The sequence below is a fragment of the Puntigrus tetrazona genome, chromosome 1, assembly GCF_018831695.1.
Source record: "Puntigrus tetrazona isolate hp1 chromosome 1, ASM1883169v1, whole genome shotgun sequence".
Classification (NCBI taxonomy): domain Eukaryota; kingdom Metazoa; phylum Chordata; class Actinopteri; order Cypriniformes; family Cyprinidae; genus Puntigrus; species Puntigrus tetrazona.
The window spans coordinates 30,838,053-30,861,578 of record NC_056699.1 but is presented as its reverse complement, the minus strand read 5'-3'; the positions used below and the strand labels follow the sequence as shown (position 1 = coordinate 30,861,578).

At 38.1% G+C, this 23,526-nt stretch overlaps 2 protein-coding genes across 4 annotated transcripts; one reads left to right on the top strand and one right to left on the bottom strand.

Moving 5' to 3' along the window:
- Window positions 1-195: 195 nt before the first annotated feature.
- Window positions 196-7,543, top strand: gyg2 (glycogenin 2). 3 transcript variants are annotated; one of them, XM_043239911.1, is made up of 9 exons: window positions 196-421; window positions 1,670-1,808; window positions 2,011-2,185; window positions 2,335-2,497; window positions 2,892-3,018; window positions 3,129-3,327; window positions 3,938-4,072; window positions 4,693-4,809; window positions 5,342-7,543. In XM_043239911.1, exons 1-9 carry the CDS (start codon window positions 415-417, stop codon window positions 5,465-5,467), a joined length of 1,188 nt encoding a protein of 395 aa, XP_043095846.1. In that variant the 5' UTR covers window positions 196-414; the 3' UTR covers window positions 5,468-7,543. The 3 variants fall into 3 exon arrangements, with proteins under 3 accessions (XP_043095846.1, XP_043095839.1, XP_043095855.1); XM_043239904.1 differs by having other exon boundaries at window positions 198-421; window positions 3,911-4,072; XM_043239920.1 differs by lacking the exon at window positions 4,693-4,809 and having other exon boundaries at window positions 201-421; window positions 3,911-4,072.
- A 137-nt stretch (window positions 7,544-7,680) lies between these two features.
- On the bottom strand, window positions 7,681-18,731 carry mxra5a (matrix-remodelling associated 5a). The gene is made up of 7 exons (XM_043239892.1): window positions 18,177-18,731; window positions 17,524-17,728; window positions 16,137-16,266; window positions 15,608-15,998; window positions 11,246-15,370; window positions 10,212-11,133; window positions 7,681-9,829 (listed from the first exon to the last, which is right to left on the bottom strand). The coding sequence occupies exons 2-7, from the start codon at window positions 17,700-17,702 to the stop codon at window positions 7,921-7,923; spliced, it is 7,656 nt and encodes a 2,551-aa protein (XP_043095827.1). The 5' UTR covers window positions 17,703-17,728; window positions 18,177-18,731; the 3' UTR covers window positions 7,681-7,920.
- Window positions 18,732-23,526: the final 4,795 nt, after the last annotated feature.

The window sequence follows — 23,526 nt, the reverse complement described above, 5'->3', positions numbered from 1 at the left end:
ACAAATTATGAGTCATGACTTATTGTATGTGCAATAAAGTGTCTAAAATATGTATTTGCTGCCTTTTTAACCAAATAAAATCTATGTCCATTCCTGGGTTAAGAACGTTGTTGTTCGTTCTGATGTTGCTCTCTGGTTCCCTTCTTTCAGTATTCGGTGTAATAAGCTGCAGGATCTCGGTAGATCTCTTCTGTTGGGTCGTGTCGTGTCGTGTCGGGGTTGAATGACCTCTGTCGTGTGACCGTTAGGCTACTAACAGATTTCACTTGTTATTGAGCACGGACTGAGGCGCGCTGCTGTTTGGAGATATGCTATCATCGACTTGCCATTTATTTTAAACGCTGCTATTTACTTAATAGCGCTCGTTTCATACAGTCTTTCTTCGTTGCTTGGAAGAGCCGTATAAAAACTGAAATGGCGGGTAAGTTCACCCTTACACCGATTTTTGTCCAAATGTCATACAAAAATATATAATTGAGCACCCTTAAATCATTGAGTGGGTAGTGTGTGTGATGTGCTTTGACCTATTCAGGCAAACTTGGCTGTTTATTATCAAAATGGCGTTTGGAAGACACTTTATTCCGTGTGCTGTTACCGATAGTATTAGCGCCCTATTTGTGTTTGAAGCCTGTTGTTTCATTCTGAGTTCAGTCACTAACCATACAGAGAGGTGTCATCGAGCCATCTGCTTTTTTATCTAAAAAGGGGGTCAGGAAGACAACAGTGTGGATAGCTGGGGATAGTAACCAGCTCGCACTGACGGGTCACTGACATAAATGTATTCTATGTATTTGGAAACCTTCCTCCAAAATCGACAGGCTACTTTATTATTGCAGTGGTAAGACTTCACAATATAAGGTTTCATTAGTAACGCATTTGTGGTAATATTTATTAATCTAAAAAAAAAACAAACAATACAAATGCATTCGTTTTTATTTCAAGTTACTGTCTTAATAAATGCCGAAATTAATATGTACTAAGATTTTGAAATGCTTCAGATGTTTTTTTTAATTGTTTAACAAATGTTAATTGAATCTGTGACACCTATAGGGACCAATTCGGATTATTAACTTTAAGAAGCATACTAGTTTATTGGCTGATTATGAGTACTTATAAAGCACATATTGTGCGTGACCCTATTCTTGATCCCTAATCCTACCCAGTACCTAACCTTGACAACTACCCTGGTTTCACAGACGAGGCTTAAATGTAGTCCTAGACAAAAAATGTACATCTGAGCTGTTACACTGACTGATCTTAAAACATATCAGTTCCTTTGTTTTGTCTTAAGATGCACACCTGTAATGTGTGTGTATGGGTGGTTTTTTGGCACGTTTTTAAAAATTACTTAAAATTTCGTGGCCTAATCCTGACTTCGGCTAAACCCTTTCTATGATACCGGGCCATTAACTAATAAGCAGCTAATTATATTTATTGAGGCAAAAGTCACAGTTGATAGTTATTTTTGAGGAATGGATGTGTGACCATGAAAGGCTATTATAAATAATGTGATGTCTTCTTTTTATTCAATATCTGGTCCATTCAAAACAAAATCAACACTAACACACGTACAAATATACATATACATGCACAAACACACACACACACACATATAAACTATGCGTGTGTGTACCATTCCTTTGTAATGTTTTCTGTCTCTGTCTCTCAGAGGCTCAGGCCTTTGTGACCCTGGCCACCACAGATGCCTACAGCATGGGATGTTTAGTAGTAGGCAAAAGTCTGCGCAGGCATGAAACATCGAGGAAGTTAGTGGCTATGGTTTCCCCCGGCGTTTCCAGAGCATCGAGGTGAGAAAGTTAACCATCCTCCACCATTCATTTTGAAACAACATCAATGTAAATCTAATTCTGCATCCTGATTTTAATTATACTTTGCCATGCGTTTGCAAGTCTGTAATAGTTTTTAGCGCAATATTTAATTTATTTTTGGTTGCTTCCCATCTATCTTGCATTGTCTGATCGGCTCGTTGATTTTTATGGATTTGCCTAGATCGGCCCTGGAGGACGTGTTTGATGAAGTCGTGGAGGTAGATGCGCTGGACAGCAGAGACAAGGCCCATCTCTCCTTGCTGCGACGTCCTGAACTGGGGGTCACTTTCACCAAACTCCACTGCTGGACCCTCACACAGTACACCAAGTGCGTGTTCTTGGATGCAGACACGCTCGTGAGTACCCGACAGTAGGAATTATATCCAAAAGCCATTTATTCACAAAACGCAATAATAAAATGAACATACGTTAATGTGCAGGCAAACTCCAGACTTTTAGAGAGTTGCTGGTCTCACGCTTTGGACGTAATATGACTGTGCCGCAGGTACTGTGTAATGTCGATGAGCTGTTTGAATATGAAGAGTTGTCTGCTGCACCTGATCCAGGCTGGCCGGATTGCTTCAACTCCGGGGTATTTGTGTTTAGGCCCTCCCTGGATACCCATACCCAAATACTGGAACACGCTGCACAGCACGGCAGCTTTGATGGTGAATCACACGGTTATATTTAGCTGATATTACATTCAGATCTCTTAAGTTCAGGCTAAATCGGCTGCACGCAAAACCTGTTGGAACTTTAATTAGCCACAAATGCTGTTTTGTCACGTTTGTATTTTTTAATATTTAAAAACAACAAGAGGACCACATATGCTTTACCGTTCAAGAGTTTCAGTATGATTTTATTTGAAAGAAATTAATACATTTGAGTTCTTCAAAATGATTCAATATCTTATTTTGTGTTCAGCATAATTAGAATGACATGAGGGTGGTGGCAATGAAATGATGACAACTATCTTTCTAATGTTTCATATTATATTACTATACTATATTCTTGGTGAGCATAAAGCTTATTTTAAAAAAAAAACATTATTATCATGTGTAGGAGGAGACCAGGGTGTTTTAAACACGTTCTTCAGTGACTGGGCAGTAAAAGATATCAGGAAGCATTTACCATTCGTGTACAACCTCACAGCCGGTGTCGTTTACACGTATCTACCAGCATTTCAGCAGTATGTGAAGTATACCGATAATTACTGGATTTCTCAACTGTTTAGTAACTAATCGCACATGACATTTAACGCGCACAAGTATGACAAATAAGCATTGTGGTTTTGCGCAGGTATGGCCACCATGCTAAAATCGTCCACTTCCTGGGTGGGACTAAGCCCTGGCACCTTCCATATGACCCACAGGCTTCCAGTGAGGCGTCTTTAAGAGATCCCAGCAACAACTTTCAGCAATTTATGAATTTATGGTGGGTGGAGTACTACAGTCAAAGACGGCTACAAGTTCAGAAGGACGACAAGAATGAAGACTATGTAAGAAGAGTACACTAACATCAGACATTTTTATGTGTGTGTACATAGTAGCAATACCTACATGGTCTTTTTGGATGTTCTCATGATGTGGAAATCTTTTATCCAACAACCAACAAAGGTTTTGCTAATTATTATGTGTAACTGTAAAAGTACAAAAAAAATACACAACACACACACACACATATATATGTGTTTGTTTGTGTATATAAAATTAAAACATTTTAAAAAATGTACTCACCCTCATCTCAGTCTAAACATGTATGACATATTGTGGAACATAAAAGAAGATATTTTGAAAAATATTGGTTCCAAAAGTCTGTACAATCAAGGCCATTGGCAACAAAAAGCTTGTTTTCCAACGTTCTTAAAAATCTTTTTTTTTTTTTTTTTTTTTTACGTTCCGCTGAATAAAGCCATTAATGGGTTTGGAACAATATGAGGTTGAGTAAATGATGACTGAACGTTCATTTTTGGGTGAACTCTCATTTTAACACACCATTAGCATAATTATCTGATTTAACGAACCTAATATTAAATTGTATTTAAACCGTCAGTCATCTCCGCTCTTTCTCTTGGCTTGCAGTCAGCGCAGCGGTTGGTTTCTCCACAGACACATCAGACTCCATCACAAAGCCAAAAGAGCAGCACTGAAGCCCACCACAAAGAGATGACGATGCCCTCTCCACCTCTGACTTTGGACCCGCTAACAATCAGCTCTAGCTCATCCGAAAAGTCAGAGGAATCGGTAAGTGGTATTGCCCAGAGAAATGAAGGTTTGAAGAACTGAGATGAAGAACTGCGAAAAGTGATATTATGCAATTTTGAACTGCCTCTCGCTTTGAGGCTTTCTCTAAATCAACTCCTCCTCCTTTAAAAGTATTGTTCCCTCTGGGCTTTTAGACAAATGCGGTGACACACCCAGCAGTGACTCACACGAAGAGAACATAAACTAGATCAGATGGCTGCAAAAACACAGTGCATGCGAAGAGTTCGGTTTGCACGCAGTGCAAAGGCTTAGCTAAACTGGGCCAGAACCTTAGATTTAAATAAGGGATAAAACTGTTTTCAGTTCGCTCTCCATCCATTCAATCCGTTACGCTGCTTCACAAGATTGTATATGCCTTATGTATGTTCATTGCACGAAGCGTTGTTTGATTCCAAACAAATTTTACGATTAAATGAGCACACGCATTGAGCAAAAATACAATATCAAGTTAAAGGCTAAAGTTTCAAACCTTCAAATCCTGATTTTGTAGTAAAAATGCATTGCATATATTGCGAAAGTGCATATATTTTCTTATGCAAAAATGTTTTAGGAGAAGGACCATGCATTTATTTACTTACTTATTTATCCCGTAACGTCAGAATATTCTCTCTGATGTTCTGTCTGGTGGGGAGACTGAGGAGACCCCTGTAGTCAGCCCTCCATCTGAGCTAGAGAGCGAGACTGCTGATGATTCTGCCACAGCCACCGGAGAAGCTGTATGTAGAAAAATACGCTTGCATACCTGCTTATGAGAAACATGAATGGCTTCGTTGTTGTAGTACTTCTAATATTTGTCTTTCAAAAAAAAGGTTAAAATAGGTTCATTACAAAATGTAAAATGGACAAAAAAGCAGACATGGATATTTGAAATAAAGTTAACTAAGTGAAACAAAAATTAAAATGCTAACAAATATATTGTAACATTTCTCATTTTCATTTTGCCTGTTTAACTTGATTTACTTAAAATATTTAAAAAATGCTAAAACACAAAATTACTACAAATTTATACTAAAATATAAATATAAATGTAAATACTGACTGAAACAGTATTTAAAAAAGAGATGCAAAAAAACATTATGAACTTCGAGATGGGTCTGTTTTTGTAAATAGTGCCATCTAATGGCGTCTGTGTAATTTTTCTGCAGTCATGAATCCACCGGTATATCCCCCCCAGGATTACATATAATTATGATTTTGATAGAAATGGTGTTATTAAAGATTTTTTTCATGTGGTTCCTCAAATTGCAGGCTGCTGCTGAGACAGAGGTGGATGACCTGGAGCATCGCCGCATGTGGGAGGAAGGCCATGCTGATTACGTGGGTAAAGACGCCTTTAACAACATCATGAGAAAACTCGACCTGTTCCTTGATTAATTTTGTGAGTATGTGCTGGATGTGTGTTCATTAGGTTATATAAAACACTGCATCTATACACTTTCATTTGTACTGTACATATCAACGATCCCAACTGTTACGTTTTCCCCTCCTCAAATATAGCTGCTTTTCTACCTCTGTTGTGCATTTGCCGAAATCACTGGATCGTATGAAAAAATACTCTACTATATATTTACCATTTATGTTAAATCTAGACAGACATTTAAATGTAGTAATTCGGTTTGGGTATTTTGAACCTATATGTAATAAGTATGTGATATCTATCTGTATCATTTAAGAATTGGCTATAAATACGCTCTGTAGCTGTTAAGAGAGGCTTTGAAATTGGCTTACTGTTTCAAATCAATTATTTAAGCATTAGTCGATTACTATTAATTCACGTGAAAAGAACTGAGAGAATTATTTAGTATTTATTGTCAGTGTCTGACAAAAATCATGTAGTAACAAATGCTTCAACCGAGAGGAAATGCGCCTAATGACATAAGCGGTCAAAAACATGTCTTTCTTTGCAGTGCCCTACAGCAAAATTGCCTTTTTTGCCACTAGAGGTCAGCCTATAAACACTCTCTAGTTTTAACACCTACACAAACTCCACCAGCAGAGTAGACATCTCAGTTGAAAAAAGACGATGAAATAGAATCATAAACACATATTTGTGTCTTTTCATAACCCTGTCTCCAAATCATCTGTCTCACTACTAACTTTTAGCGGTTGGACTAAGTCACAGCCAGTTCTAAGATGGAACCTTGAGTTTAAACTTAGATCCATTTATTACTCTCTGGCTCTGCCTTGTTTACATGACAGCTCTTTGAAATCATGAACTATTTATGCTTATGTCAATTAGAGAACATCTTTCACTTGATTTGGTTCAATAAATTATGCCATTCTCAGTATATTGAGGTCTTCTCTTCTGATAGATCTCTCTCTCTCTCTCTCTTCATATGTTCTAATCTAAGAGACTATCTAATAGAACTCTTATTCTCTTTAAATGTGTATTTTGACACGTGGACAAACCACATACGTTTATATCTATGAGCATGCTTTGACTCTTTTTAAAAATTTTGAGATTCTGAGAGATTACTTGTGCTGTGTGTCATAGTCCGGTACATACAGTACATAAAGGGTTTCAGAGTCACAAATAAATGCGACATGCTTTATATGACCTCTTCCATGTTTTGTGGTTTTGTTGTCAAGTTTTTGCGTTGTTTCAATAATAATAATAATAATTCTGCTGTAGTTGGTTTGCGTGCAAATTTGATAGGTTGCATTTTAACAAACATATGTCACATAGTGAGGTTTGCACAATATGTTGTTGAAAAAAATTTAGGGCTCGTCTGATTCCTTTGCTTTCAATATGTTTGAGAAAACTTTAGCTACATTTTTTCAGAATTTCTAGTTTTAATGAACCACTTACTGATTAGAGAATGTTTATATTATCAGAGGCTAGTCAAAAATCAAAAAATTTACAAATTTTGCTTTATACAATATACATATAATAAAGGCACAAATGCTTTATTTAAAGAATATACCTATACATATTATATATATATTTATAGCAGATTGTTGTGTACAATGATTGACGCCCTTTTGTTTCATCAAAATTTTATGGGACATCCACCCAAAGGTAGGATAATATAATACATAATATTTGTTAATAAAACAAGCATTGTTCCTTGTGTTCCATGTGTATCATGTGTGTATCACAATGGCTGACGTCTTGACTTTTTTTATTAAAACTTATCTTTATTAAAAATATGCAAATACAAATACATTAGTTTTCAAAGAACAAATAATTTATAAGTGGTACAACTGAAATAACAGAAAGATATGAAACATTTAGAAACAAAAAACAAAACAAAAAAACATGAGAAAGCTATTGTAGGCAGCTTTGTATCTGATTTGATAGTAATTCTTGAAAGCTGAGAATCTGTATGTAATACTGGGGGAAAAAGTAATTTTTGGAATGTGATTCATTAAAAAAAAAAAACCAATGTGAATGATTTTAATATTTTTTTTCTTTACTTGATGCATTATTAAAAATAATTTTATCCCTGATTTGTGAAATATTCTGAATTATTGCCTATGAAAGTCAGAATATATCATTTATATTTTTCTTCATGGCTACAAATAAATCTTTTATTTCAACTATACATTTCGACATAAACTGTCATTGTCAAACAATAAAAGCAGAAAGATGCCTTGTAATATCAGTAGGTTGGTTACATTACATGAATCCCATACCAAGAAGGGTAGTACCTTTTTACATTTCGCAATGTTTTACTTGCGAACTTGAATAAAATACAATGTAATGTTTTTGCTTTGGACTGATTCCTTTCTATATTTCACATTGACAAATGCTATTGCTATTAAGCTTTGTTACAGCTCAATGTCGCAGTTTCTTGGGCATATGAAGAGCAGACCTCCTGCGTTTCTTAGTACACGTAAAGGTATGTACTTTTTGTGTCGGCCCCTACCACATTTCTGGCTGTGCACCTGTATAATCCAGCATCTTTCATGGTAGGATTCTGGATGATTAAGGAACCCTGAGGACTGAGGTACTTGTTCCCAATCAGTTGTGGCTGGGGGCTGACAATAAGCCGTGTTCTGTCTGGGGTCTCCCATGCAAGTTCTGCTTTGGGAATACCCATGGCTGCACAGTTAAGTTGTACCGCTACTCCTTTTTTAGCATAGGTGGCAGGAGCTGGACCGCTAGCAATACGGGGTGGATATGTTATGATGATGACTGGTACAGTTAGTAGGGAGCTTCCATATTCATTTGAGGCCCTGCAGGTGTACGAGCCTCTGTCGTGGACAGAGGCCTGTTGGATTGAGAGGGTTCCATTGGTAAGAACAGCATAACGACCTGCTCTTTGAGGTCGGTTTAAGACCATCCCGCTCGGTAGGGTCCAGGCAAGGTGGACAGAGTCAGTGTTTGACAAGCAATGCAGATGTAAACTCTGCCCATTCATGATACTAATAGGCGAGTTGTACCTGTTATTGATTTCTGGCTTGTGTCCTGGCATTAATGTAACAGTTCTTTCAACCATTCCAGCAGCATTGCGCCCCAAACAACGATAAGTGCCTGCCTCTGAGAGAGCAGGATTACTAATGACCAAAGTCCCATCGGACTTGTGGAGGAATTTATTGAATTGTGCACCACTCGGTAGTGGAGAGCCATTTAAAAGGATCCAGGTCAGATGTGGGGTTGGGGACCCATCAATTGAACAGTTAAGATTAATTGTCCTGCCTACAGTTAGTAACAGTGACTCCACTTTAGGACTCCTAAGTTTTGGCTTCTCTAAAATATCTGTTACATCAAGCTGAACGTTAAGCCTTGTTTCGCCTCCCTCATTACGAGCAACGCAGGCTAACTGGCCTGCATCGGTCATTCTCACTGAACGGATATCTAAAGTGCCATTGCGATGTACTGTTATTCGACTGCCATAATATGGTGCAGGGAGTACAACATTTTCTGGAAGAACCCAAATGACACGTGGAACAGGGGTACCTGTGGTTTCACAGTCAATCAATTTGCGCTGATCTCTCACACTAGAAACCCTCATTGAGTTTATGGTACCGGTGAGGCTATTAATTGCAGGTGGAGAGACAAGGATTTCTACTCTGGAAACTTTGCGATCCTGCCCTGCACTGTTCCTAGCAAGACATATATAGTTTCCACCATCGTATCGCTGAACTTTCTGAATGACTAGTGTCCCATTATCATGTATAAAATATTTGTCTGAACCTGAAGATATGGCTCTATTAGTGGGTGAAAACCACAATATAAGAGGTGTTGGCTCACCCTTGGCACCGCATTGCAGAGAAACAGATTCCCCATACAGGACCCTGATTACGTCTTTTGTCTTATTAGCAATCATGGGAACATCTGCGACTACTTTTACATGGACTTTCATCTCATCTTTTCCAACCTGGTTCTCGGCATAACAAGTATAGTCGCCCTCTTCACGGATCCCTACTTCATTGAAGAAGAGGGTTCCATTAGCAAAGACAACATACCTGCGACTTCGACTGCCAACATTACGTTCAGACTTCACAATATTGTTGATCATGGTGCCATCAGGCAGTGCCCACTGGATTTTAGGGTCAGGTAGTCCAGAGGCCACACAGTCAACTTTTAGGTTTCCTCCATACATTACCTTCTTATCAGACTTTGTCTTCTGCTCAATTTTAGCAGGTTTTGCCAAGACGATGACTTTAAAGGGCACAAAATCATCCCCAACTTTGTTGCGGACAACACAGAGGTATTCACCATCATCTATCTCTGTCACAGATGTGATGGATAGTGTACCATTGGCAGACACTTTTATCCTTGGATCGTAACTGAAATATACCAAAAAGACATTATAATTATAATTGTTATTATTTAATAGGTGTAATTTCATCACCGTAATGATTCCAATAGTAGATTTTAGATTTTTATGTATTGTTGCACTCTTGATGCTTGAGATTTCATTACGAGATGTGCCCTTCTTTTAGAAGAGCGGTTAGAGTGTTTGATTTACATGTAAAAAAAATAATAATCTCATCAGTCAAAACAAGATGCAAAGTTATGAAAACTGTCTAAGTGCATGGTTTAAGGAGCAAGAGAAATACAGAGAGAATGGAAAAAAAGGGAGTAGACAGTAGCTATGTGCATATTTTTGTAAATTTGTGTAAACCCAGAATTCAAAGGAGATGTGCTTCTATAAAGTGTTTATATTACCTGTAGTGAGCATCCACAAGCTTTTTTGATGGAGTCCTCCAGATGATCCTGGGTTCTGGATTCCCTGATGCAATACAGTCCAGGTGCAACCTGCCCCCATAGACCACATCTGTTTTATGAGGCGAAGAGAATGTAATCTTGGCTCTTGAGTATATCATGGACTTCCTTACAGTCAAAATAATGGTCCTCTGTGCAGTGCCAACCACATTGGTTACTGAGCATTCATACCTCCCTGTGTCTGTCGGAAAGAGACTACGAATATAGAGTGTTCCATTTGGGAATACAAATAAGTTACGTCCATTGATGAACTGTGAGGGACGGAGTTGCATTCCATCAGGGGTAATCCAGCCAATAGAAGGTGAAGGGGCACCCCTGGCGGTGCAATTCAAGTATGCAGTGCTACCTTCTGGAAGAGTGATATTTTCAGTTCTTGTTTGCTGAATTATAGGTGGCAAAGCCATAATAGTAAGCCGAACAGACATGGTATCAGCACCCGCTGCATTGCTTGCAATGCATTTATAAATTCCTCGATCCATGTGACTGACCGATTTCATGTGAAGTGTGCCATTTGGTAAGACTGAGACCTTGTTTTCGGGATTGGCTTGAGTAAGTCCACTAGAATGTACCATTTCTCTATCAGGTAGGACCCAGGTGATCCGAGGCCGAGGAAGCCCTTGGGACTGACACTCAAATGCAACAGTTTCTCCAAGGTATGCTGTGACTTCACTATAGCGAGGCTGCAGCACTTTGGGGTGTTCAGCCAGGACAATTAAATTGACAACAATTTTATCTTCTCCATGCTGGTTTTGCACACTGCAGAGGTACTGGCCCCGGTCCAGAGGAAGTACATTGTGGATTATGAGGGTACCATTAGAGGAGACCTCAAATCTTTGAATCCTGGTATTCTGAGTTACACTTGCTCCTGCAGGAATACATTGAACATTTTAAGTACAGAATATTCTACAATATTTCTACATGCATGTGTCAACAATGTATTGGAAACAGAATTATAATATAACCATGTCTTTCCCTACCTGTGGATACTTTAGTCCATGAAAGGAAGGGATTGGGTTTCCCCACAGCCACACAAGGCAAATAGGCATCAGTCTCAGCATGTGCTGTTACTGATCTAATGTCTGTGCTGATGATCCGAGGCTTGCTACTACCCTCAGGCGCTGCTGTTGGTCTTTTTTGAGGTCCTCCTGATGTGGCATAACGTATTAAAGAGCTTCCTCTACCCTGAACACCTGGCCTACTAGAAAGTTTTTGTGAAGAACCTGTTGAAGTTGAGTGAAGTGGTTGAGTCGTGGGTGTTTTTGTAGTTGTCTTTCTGTGAATGTCGTCTTCTAATTCTTGAGGTACTGTTTCCTCAGAAACACTGGCTAACTGATAAGGAAATTGTGTCACTCGAGGTCCTGCTCTGCTATTTGTTTTGCTAAGTTCTATCTTACTAATAGTTTCTTTGCCTGGGGTTACAGATATGGCTTTGTTGCTGTCTGGAATGTGATTAACTTTGTCTAGTTCATCTAGCATATTTGCAGACGTGGGTGTATTTTGGTAAAACATATGGGTATATACTGTAGGAGATTTCAGAGCTGTTGTAGTTGTTGTCGTGGAAATAATGTTTTCTTTTGTAACTGGAGGCAGATCAGAATTTTCTAATGGAGCCCAAGGATTCATGGATAAAGAAGATTCTGCTCTGTTGTGAATGCTGTCAGTTGGAAGGCTGCTTGGGTTTGTTGTTGCCAACACTAATACTGGAGAGATTTTGGGGCTGCCTGTTGGAGTCTGTGAATTATGTTGTGTCCCCTCAAAAATTGCAGTGGCTGCTGTTGCTAAATCATGTTGGATATCCAAATTATTTTTAAGTATTTCATTCTGAGCGCTTGGGGAAGATGAAGTAAATGGCCTCACAGGAAACCTTCCTTCAAGCTCTTTGTAAGACAGAATGTTTTCAGTCTCTGTGGAGTTATATTGGTTGTTTGTTTTATCTGGACTTGCACCTGGAAGCTCCTCTAATTGTGCATGAGAGCTGTCTGATGTTGGGATTGAGCTGGGGTCTCTTGTAATTTTTCCCTGTTGAGTCTCTACAAACATTTTAGCCGCAGGGGTATGAATGCTTGTAAACCACTCATTAATGTCTACCTTCACAGGAGGATTTGTAATATGGGAGGACAAGGCAGATTTGTTTTCTTTCTGTATAGCTGTCGTTTCTTGTTCTCTTCCAAAATTACTCAATATTGATGGAGACCCTCTTACTATTGCAGTGTTTTTAAGTTCTTGAGCTGACTTAGAATTAGATGAGTGTGTATCCTTTGTCATAAATACATTTTCTTGAGATTTGGATGTATGGATTTTGTTATTCCTGCCACTGTATAATGAATCTGTGTTCTCTTCATGAGTCATTTTGCCTAGTGACGGTGGTTGGCTGTCAGTTAATGGAACAGTAATATTCATCTTGGCTCCTGCACTTTTGGCCCATGGAGATGTTTCTATTTTAGTTTGAGAGGAGGCAGTTGTCTTAGTAATGACTGAAAACCCATTTGTAACCTCCACAGTTACAGCTGAAGTGGGCTGTGTGGTGACATTTGTGACATGTACTGATGATTTAGAACTGTTTGTCTTAGTTCTAATTCGATTAGGCTTTCTTCGTCTTCCACCATTCCTCCTCCTCAAACTGGATGAGTTCCTAGCACGTGAGGAAGAGGCATTAAATAAATTAGTGAAGGTTGCTTTATGTCCTGAGGTGGGTTTGGTGGTTGGTGTCACAGTAAGGAGCAGTGGAATTTTTGAGACATTATGTTTTTTCTGAGTTATGTGCTTTTGTGGGGTCTGTGGTCCTTGCTTAATTGTAGTAAGAATTTCAGTAAAATAGTACACAGCGGTTTCTGGACTTGGTTCTGTGAAGGTTTTTGCTGTGGTTGATGCTAAGCTGTGATCCATCCTTCCTTGATAAACCTTTCCCAAAACCTCTGGGTTTTGTAAAACCCCATGTTCTTCATCTTCTTCAGACTTCTGAATTGCTTCAGTTACCCTGCCACCATCCATTGTGTGGCTTTGGTTTTCCTGTAAATGGGTTCCATATGATGCTGTACTCCACACAGTGTTCTCTTCTGCTCCTTTTGAAACGTCTGAATCTCCCAAAGTGAAATGGGTCATCAGTGGTCCTACTGTGGGTTGTGTGATATATGTACTAACTGTAAACAAATTTGGATCTGTTTCAGGAGCAGCTATTTGGTATATAACATTTCTCGAATCATTAGAATCCAGAGCTCTTATATCCAAATTGTACTCAGTAGCCTCAGTGGGCATCTGTGACACTGTGAGTTCACTGTGAGACACTGAGTTCAACACATCCTTTACTGGTGCCCTGGTGCCCTCTATTGTTGCACTTTCTGCAGATGATCCTTCAATCTTGATAGCAATTTCCGATTTCTTTGTAAAGGAAGTCTGTGTCTCCAGTATTTTGTTTGTGCTGGACTGAGCATAGTTTGGAGTAGTGGTTTTTAAACTAGTTCCACCACTGCGAACTTTTGCCAAAATGTTTGCCCAGCGCTTTGGGTCTATTTGGTTGTTTGATACACTCATTTTTCTTCTTGACTCCACAGTCTTAACCTTATCCACTACTGGGCTTCCTATTTTCCTTCTTGGTGTGGCAGGGCGTCTCCAAGAGTTCCTAAATGGATGACCTCTCTTTATTTCTACACTTGGGACCCGCCGCCTATTGGGTAAGTCCACTTGCCTAGGAAGCACTTTCTCTAAAAACTCTTCAGGTTCATTATCCCCAGAAGACTCCATGTCATTCGTCACAAGGACTTGAGTTGAAACTCCCTCAGCAGGCTGAGGTCTACTAGAGTACTTCCTTAATGGTAGCCCCGGTGGCCTTGATATTATTACTTTTGTTGCCAAAGTATCCATCCCATGCTGATTTCCTGCAACACACTTATAGTATCCATTGTCTGAAAGCTGACTGTGTCGAATAATCAGAGATCCATTTGGAGCCACAGATATCCTGGAAATGTTTACCCACTTGTTTATAATGTTACCATCAGGGAGAATCCAGTGTATATCCGCGTCAGGGGATCCAGTGGAAACACATGGAAGCAAAAAAGGTCCACCTGTGAATCCTGTAACTGGCTCAGTTACTCCTTCACCTTCAGGAGGTGGACTGGAGGATTCCTCCACTGTTAGGCGAAAAGGGAGTATGGTAAGGTCATCTGAAACCTCTGCAATACAGTAGTACACTCCTGAATCAGAATGATCCACAGTCTTGATTTTAAGAAGACCAGCACTTGATGCTGCAAGCCTATTATCACCATTGCTAAAAGGTGTTTTTAACGTAGAGCCATCGGGTAGCATCCATTTAACTGACTCGTTCCCTGAGCTATGTATGGAACAGTTTATCTCAGCAGGATGTCCCACGACAGCAGCCTGCATTGTTCTAGTGTCATTCTTGGACTCAATTACAACCCAGCCCCTACTCTGCTGTCTTATAGATTCATTTTCCATAACCTCGGTCATATGAGTGCTGAGAATTAGTCGAACACCTTTACTTGTAGACTGAAGTCGGTTTAGCTGAAGGTTCATTGATGACTGCATTATCCAAGGTGGGTAAGCTGCTATGTTAGCTTTTACTCCTGTGTAGTAAAGAGCATCCTTTTCAGCATCTTGCCGATATCTGAAGCTTGTGTAAGGCTCCTTACTCAACATAATTTCTCTTTGAAGGTGGGCTGGAACATCACTGTAATAGGCAATCAGCCTCCATAACCTCTCATAACTGGACCTGTCAATTGCACACTTTAAATCTAATGTCAGAGTCACATTTGCTGCTATTTGATACTGGTTAACATAGTCCCAGCCTATGCTAGTTAGCTCTCTTGGCTCAGTGACAAGGCATTCCAGGTCTACTTGATGCCCATGTTCATCTGACAGGCTCAGAGAAATGTTGCCAAGGGGTTGACGAATTTCATCAGTCGTCAAGAGGTCACTTTCTGTATCATCTGGGGAAATGGCTCTGTGAGTCATGCTGATGATGGGACTATTGCAAGTGGGTTTCTCCAGCTCCTGGAGTTGTTTCTTCTTTAGATGTTTTGGAGAGAAACACATAGGGCATAGCTGGCCATCTGGATAGGCTTTGTCCTTTTTACATTTCAGCACTCCTGGAAAAGAAATAGGGAAAATCTTCAAGATAAAATAAAGTGATAAATATTGGAAACAATTCTGCAACTAATTTTACTATTATATGTTAAGTGTAACCATAAACAACATTATATAATCCCATGCATAATCCCATATGATTATTACTGTTCCTGATTTCTACTACTTTTCCCTATGAACTGAAGCAACATCCTATTTTTTAATGTTAACATCAAAATGATTGACATTATGATAATTACCTGGTGAATTTTTATTCCAGTCTTTAAACCACCTCATGCGACAGTCACAGGCCCAAGGGTTCCCATGTAGGGAGAGATTCTCCAGGTAGGGCATGCCTGCTAGCATCCTTTGTGACAAAGTGGTCAGTAAATTATCAGACAGGTACAAGTGTTTCACGGTGGAAACTGGGAAGTGCCCAAGAATAGAGAAAGTGGAGAAGGTGGCTGGGTGGAGCTGCTGAAGTTGATTGCCCTCCAGTTGGAGAAGGCGAAGAGACGTGAGGCCTTGGAATGCATTGGGGTGGATGAACTCAAGTCTGTTGTGATCCAGGTGCAACCTAGTGAGACTCCAGAGACCCACAAGTGTCTGTCTGCTAATTACCTTCAGTTTATTATAGCTTAGTTTCAGCATCTGTGAAGAAAGGCATTTTAACTTGTGTCATTTCATTGCAATAGCTGTTCCATAAATATATTAAGTGTAATGGCGAACAGTAGCACAACAAAAGAAATGCAGAAATAATGAATTTTCAAAAGAAAAAATTGACAGTACCTGAAGGGATATGAGGTCATGGAATGTTCCATCAGGAATTTGATGCACATCATTGCCATGCATTAAAAGAAGCTCCAGTTTTCGTAACCCAGCGAAAGAGCTGTAAGTTATTCTATGTATAGAATTAAACCTGAATGAAGAAGGGACATAATAAGGGGTCAGCGAGATCAATGTTAATTATACAATGATTTTGCTAAATGATTTACAAATTTTTTTTTTTATCAATTTAAATGGGCAGACCAGAGCATGTTTTTGACTAATTGCATAAATATGTATTCAAATGCCTAATTGTTACAATTAATTTAAAAGTGAAGTTAACACAGTGAATATAATATTTTCTGAACTTTTTTGGGGTAAACAAGTGAACATAATAAAACAACAATTACATACATGGTTCAACTAAGCTGATTATAACTTACGGTTTGTTGTGGCAATTTTGAAAAACAACTCACAAATGACTTAATAGGATGGTCTTTTAGAGTTTTATTCTTGCAAGAAGGTCATACAGAAACACACAGAAAAAGTGACAAAGACGACAGGGCGGTCCTGCCTTTTATACCTTGTCTCACCCTTCAAGGTTACCATTCTTAAACAGCTGTACTTTTTCCAAACGTGGATAGGAGATAGGAGAAAAAAGTACAATGGATCACCTTTTAAAGGTGCGTCTCCAGTATAGTTAACCCCAGGTGTCACCACCCTTCTTTTTATGGTGTAATAGACCCTAAAGGTCGCATTCAAGTCCTCCTGCTGTTACTTTTGGTCAAACCTCTCTTGCAGGCTCAGATATTCCTTGCATTAAGAAATATAATAAATATAAAAGAAAATAATTTTTTAATCTATAATTTATTATTTACTATATATATATATATATATATATATATATATATATATATATATATATATATATATATATATATATATATACATATACACACACACACACACACCGATGAAATATTGCATTTTGACAACTGAATCTTAGATTTCTTGGGCAATAACAGAAATGTACTGTACATCTTTAAGTAACTGAGTAATAAAACATACAAAGTGTGAAAACTAGTCTGTCTCCCCAAAGTACCATCTCAAATCCTTCCTGGGAGAGTCCTAAACAACCCGAATAGCTGAAGGTCACCTGTAAAATGGTCGAAATATCCCTGGCATTTAACATCATCAAGGGAAATTCCCACTAGCCTACAAATGAACCCACTTGAATTAAACGTTTTAAAACAACGCGAAATGAGAGCCAGTTTCAGCATGTTTCCATGACCTGTATGACAATCACAAGATAAATCATTTTTAGAAGTGGGTGTGCTAAAGTGTTATTTTAGGAAAGATGATATCAGAAAACAATGTCTAAGAATAATGAACTTATGACACTCGTTCTTACCCCAAATTCATCCGCTCCACCTGTTTGGGCACGCCAGCAGGTACCGTGAGCAAAGAGCGGAACGTGCAGTGCACCTCTGCGGGCTGCTGGCAGGCACAAGACCGTGGGCAACACCGTACCACTACAGGCAGTGCTACCATCACCAGCATCAACAAAACCTGAGCGTTCAAGCGACCCATCTTCAGCTCCACAGCAGCGCCTTAGACTGCAGAAAGACGCGGAGTATTACAAAATACTGTCAGTATCTCCCCAACCAGAGATGACTAAATACTGGTGAAACTATATTTACTGAAACTTGAAACAAAGAAATTAGTTTTAAATGTCGCGTTTATGAGTAATCCCCCGTACGAAAATTAAACATTAGCTTTACTACAAATAAACATCGGTTTTACTACAACTAAAAAACCATGGTTACTAAAGTTAAACGATAGCCAGCTTAGAGTTAAACCATAGTAACCATGGTTTTGCAAAACTAATCACTATCAGTACGCAAAAAACAACAACAACAAAAAAAAACCATGGTTAATACACTTTTACTATAATAAAACCCTGGTTATGTAGTGAGGTCAGGCTATTGTTTTTTTAAAAAAAGAAAAATACGTAAGGGAGCGCAGCTGAAATAGACTTCACTCAAGAAAAGCGAAAGAGCAAACCTTATGTTAACTTTGTTAACAGGAGATTATTCCATATACAATTCGGCATGATTTTAGTCCAAACAGCCCTTCAAAACCGCATTTCCAAGATTCACACGACAGTCCAATTTACTTCAGGCAGCAAATTATCCACTGGAGAAAAACTGAAAATGTTTTCGGTCAGGTATCAACTGTTTTGTTTCTTGTTAATTCAAAACGAATCAAATTGGAAGTTTTCCGATGAGCGGAAACGCCAAAACAGTATAAACGAGTAAACTCTTAAAGAAAGCGGAGCGCGATCCAGCTGTGAAGCCGCGCGCTCTGTTAGAAACGTGAGAATGGGACTTTCAGCTGGCGGTGGCACGCGTGGACGCGTCTGCGCAAAGGACGCAGGGCTCGGGGGAGTGACCGACTGTGCGCCTGTTACACGCGTTCCTCAAAGTAGTGTTTTGGGCGACACGAGGAGATGCTAAAAAGCACGCCGCCCAGGCAAACGGTACTGCATTAACCCTTCATGTTAGAGGAAAGAGAAAAATTATAATTATATCGCATTAGACTAAAAGCAGACTTTTTTGTGGTTTCTTTTCTTTTCTTTCCCCACCTTGTTGCATTCGGGGTGTTCATGTTCTGCAAAATACACGACTCATTATATGCTATAAATGAGATACAATCTTTTTGAGTAATACGTATAGTAGTATAGTGTATAAGTTCAGATAATTAAGGCCTACTGCAACCTATTAGTTCCTGAAAAGAAATACTAACTAACAAGAACATGTTGTTTACGGTAGCTTTGAAATTACTGCATCTCCCCACTGTGATTTTTTAAAGGTTCCGGCTCTGTATAAGTAAAGGTTACACAGAGTTCAAAGCCTTGTTATTTCCCTTCTAGACACTGGTCCTCCATTCCATTCACAGACAAACACATACACATACCGCGTGTACTCTAAACTGATGCATGAAGTCCCCTGAGTTCACAAGGCACCCTGAAGCATTTAGAGAAGAAAATGCAGGGGGCTGGCAAGGGCAGAGGTCACAAGCTCCTGCCCATGTTATTGACCACTTGGGAGGTTCCATACATCACGTCATGTCATTCCAAGCAGAAAGCACACCTGTTTGAAAATGATATGTACGTACATGCAGTCATCTTCAGCGATGGAAACAGAGGTATTGAGCATACACAGATTGTGATCGTGATAAGACAAGAATCCGAAACAAAATGTAATCACCATGTTCAAGAAAGAAACTTTCTTTGTTAGGGAGATCATCCCATTTAAAGTGTTTAATACCGTTTCAGTTTACAGAGGTTTTATTAACAATAAATCACTGATATTAGAATAAATGAATGCAAAATGTTATACTAATAAATTACTAAAAATATTTTTTTTATTAAACGATAAGATACATCGAGACATCACCAACCCAAGAACATTAGTGTGCATTTTGTAAATGTATTTTTTATTAGTATTATGTCAAATGCAATGAGACTATTATAGGATATCCCGCAGTAACTGGTTTTCTCAGAGAGCACATTTACACATTCTTCAAACGACATGCTCAACAAATTAGTAATTCATGTTCTGTGTCCTCCACATGTCATTCATTTAATGGCAGAATAACTTCTAAACACAGTGAAAGAACCTGCTGTCAGAATCTTTTAACAACAACTGACTGAGTGGTTTTAAAAAACAGGCCTCTCTTAAAAATGTCTCACGCTTTGCCACAGACCAGTCATACACCACAGTCACGCTGAGTGGTCTTTCAATATACTTCTGCTGTGGTCAGATGAAATAGTGCACCTGGAGCAGACTTGGGAGTTCATCCTCCAGCGCCTTTGCTACACACTGCATATATGAACAGACTCTTATTAAGCATGAGTCAACCTGCAGTATGACAAAGATCTAGGGCTATGGGTAGCATAGTCTGCAATTTGTTTTATTGCAGAAATACTAAAGGTGGATTCCTAAGTAAAAAATGTAAACATTTTTATACTAAAACCCATACATCAATATATATATATATATATATATATATATATATATATATATATATATATATATATATATATATTTACCCGATCTTATGAATGTGCATTTACATAGTACACCAAATCAAAACAGAAAGTCATGGTAGATACACAAAAATAAAATAAAAAATCATTTATTTCATTTATAGAATTACTATCTTATGTAGTGAAACAGACAAAACCTTTTAGAGACTAGAACAATTTCATAAACTAAAATGTATTTAATCCATACAAATATGTATGTTTATGCATGTGTAATACATTTTTGTACATATATGCATGTAAATTATATATTATATTATATTCATCCTAAAACCTGTTAGGTGTAGATATTAAACATTGAAAATACGTAATATAAAGATTTTTTTTAATTGCAAAACATGATTTTAGCCTTTCTATAAAAAAGTGTAATTCAGGGTTATTACAGGGTTACTCAATTTGTTATTTGATATTGTAATTTGGAAAATTTACTAACTGAAAATAATTCTAAAGTAAATTGCATACAATATATTTCATAGTAAATTAATAAAGTAATAAATTTTCCCTTTGTATAAGGATGAGCTAAATATCTTTAGAAAGTGTGCATTTAAATTGAAGGTTTTATGCTTTTATTAAAGTATGAGGGTCCAGTAAAAATTAAAAAATGCTATTCTTACTTTTAGGCTTGTTGTAAGTTTGTTATGTCTGAGACATGAGTAAATTTAATAACAGGGAGGCTAAAGACATAACAAGTCAAGTTGTGAGGTCAACGATTCTTTGATAAGATTATAATCAAAGACCTTTGTTGGTATAATTTAAAATGAGCTTTGAAGGGTGTGCACACACTTTAGCAATAACCTCATATTGGATTAATAATATTTTGGTGTAGTGGGAAGCATCAAAGCTTGCACCTGTTTTTCCAGACACTGTTTTGAAAGTGAATGTAGCTACCATTCAACAATGAATCTACAGTATACAATGCAGGCCAGTCCACATGGTTAGCACATGTTACCAGTGGTCCCTGAGCGCTAGTTCCTCTGACATCCAAGTGACCTATAGACCAAGTATATGCATGATATCCTTGCAAATACCTTTCAGGTGTAGTAAAAAGCTTTGTTTCAGGCAATTGAGATCTTTATGATACATGTAGGAAAACGCTAATATTCATTCGGCATATTAATTGTACTTTTTAAAATATATTCTAAAGCATTTCCAGCTTTAAATGCAAAACAAAACAAGTACAAAACCATTAGTTATGAGTATAACATGTACTTTTTACCTTTTGAATACATTACCCACAGCACCTGTGACAGATGCGAAACAAAAAAAACCTAGCACCTGTTTTCTCTATCCTCAGTGATTTACAACATTTTACCAGCTTTTACATTTCCATTTTTGTCATCTTTAGACACCGAAATGTGTTTTTCATTTCTCCTCGCATAAATCAAAAAGTGTCAGTTGCACATTCATGCTGCTCCCAGATCAGTTTCCTTGCTTTATCCATTAAGAAAGGAAACAGTAAATCTGGTCTTGAATCAGCAAATTGACCATCTGGCTGAAGAATGACCTGTAGAATACAACGAATAATAAACAACATCCCGTAGACAATGAAATTCTGTTTATTTTCCCTGGTGGTCTGCCCACATATGTTAAACTGATAACTGTGAGACAATGATCCTATAATGGGTAAAGTAGCTTTTATTTACATTGTCATATTTCTAATAAAGGAATATATTACACACATTTTTGGTCAAAGCATGCAAAATAAACTTTGAGTCCCGAAATGAACAACTAATCACATCTGTTATTGCCATGACTCTTGAAATATTTCCAACCTTGTCAGCTTTAATGAAAAAAAGGCAGTTGATGGACATTTAAAGGGCATATCTGAGAAAAAAAAAAAGTTGGAAGGCAAGCACAGACAAGACAGATATAAGAGGTACCATTTTAGTCTTTTTTTTTTTTTGTAGAGCAGACTAGGTGGTTTTCAGTGTCACTATTAAACTGTAGCATTCACGTTTATAGGCCATTTCCCTGAATTCTCAAATAGCTTTTGTCTTGCCGTTTTGGCCTAGATCCCCAGGGCCTCCACACGGACAGGACTGTATAATAAACAGCCTCCCAACCTGCTGTGTGCAGCTGGGGCTATTGCTAGAATCCAGACAAAGAGTGGAAAACCATGGACACCTCAAAATACAGACAGTTACTTTATACTACAGCCTATAAAGAAATTGTTTAGAAAAGCATTTAAGATAAGATGTCCAACTTTTGCACCAGTAGTTACGGAACCTTATTTTTGCCACGGGATAAATCTTAAAATTCTGACTCCTCCACCACCGTCATGGTGTGGTTTGAGAGAAGGAGCTCTAGGCGAGAATGCAACAAAATAAATCTTTTAATCTTCCCAACACAAAATAAAGTATATCCTTGCAAATAGGAAGGCAGGCAGAACATAAACCACACATATAAAAGACAAAGTCTGACAAACTGAATTCAAACACACTGGACTTAAATACACACAGGAAATCACAAAATTAACTAGACACAGGTGAACACACTAAGATAATTAACAGAAATAGGTCACACCGAACACATGGCACAAGACAAAAACAACAACAAAGGAGTCCACATGTGTGACACCCCCTCATAATTCAGAGATTTATCTGTCATGCATACACTAGGTTCCACCTTCCATTCTCCTTCATTGATTACAATCCCTTTAATTCTAATTTCACAATCACTAACTAGAACCCAGACTCATTCATACTCCACACTTTATTCACATCAGCTATCAAGCACCTGAGAACACTTATCTTAACATTGCATCGCTGCAAAAGAGACATTCACCAGTTCAATTATTGCATACTTTAGATATTGTCACTGGCACTCATCATTTAGTCAGTAAACTGCTCTGTGTTCAGTCACTTATTTTCTGTTTGGGTCTCACGTTACATAAAAAGTCAATAATGTGACATAATAATTCTTATTTATTTGGTGTAGCAAAAGTGCAAAAATGTATTTTATTGGACAGGCTGCTTGAACATTTGCTTGAGTTGGCTAGTAAGAACACTCAAACAAGTGTCACAGAGCTACCCCTTTCTTCTGGAGATCCACTAATTTCACTTATTTACCCAGAATAAGCAGAAATAAGACTGGCAAAAGACTGCAAAGAATTACACACATTAAGCAATTATTTTTGTGTTGACACAATGTATTCTGCAGTCTAAAGTAAGACAAAGACTAAACTGTTCTGATGTTCCTCAAATGCTCTTATAATGCATTTCAGCTGAGTCAATATTTATCCAGCTAAACTGTAGGAAACAGCTTGAAAACACTGCGTATCTAAGTCGTGTAATCAAGCTTTACACA

Excerpts from the sequence above, each read along its gene's own strand:
- mxra5a (XM_043239892.1), bottom strand. The coding sequence starts at position 17,702 with ATGGGTCGCTTGAACGCTCAGGTTTTGTTGATGCTGGTGATGGTAGCA. Across the intron at positions 16,267-17,523 it reads GTGGAGCGGATGAATTTGGG|GTTTAATTCTATACATAGAA; the intron begins GTAAGAACGAGT and ends TTCTTCATTCAG. Across the intron at positions 11,134-11,245 it reads ATGGACTAAAGTATCCACAG|GAGCAAGTGTAACTCAGAAT; the intron begins GTAGGGAAAGAC and ends GTATTCCTGCAG.
- gyg2 (XM_043239904.1), top strand. Across the intron at positions 2,186-2,334 it reads TCTTGGATGCAGACACGCTC|GTACTGTGTAATGTCGATGA; the intron begins GTGAGTACCCGA and ends ACTGTGCCGCAG. Across the intron at positions 3,328-3,910 it reads ACGACAAGAATGAAGACTAT|TCAGCGCAGCGGTTGGTTTC; the intron begins GTAAGAAGAGTA and ends CTTGGCTTGCAG.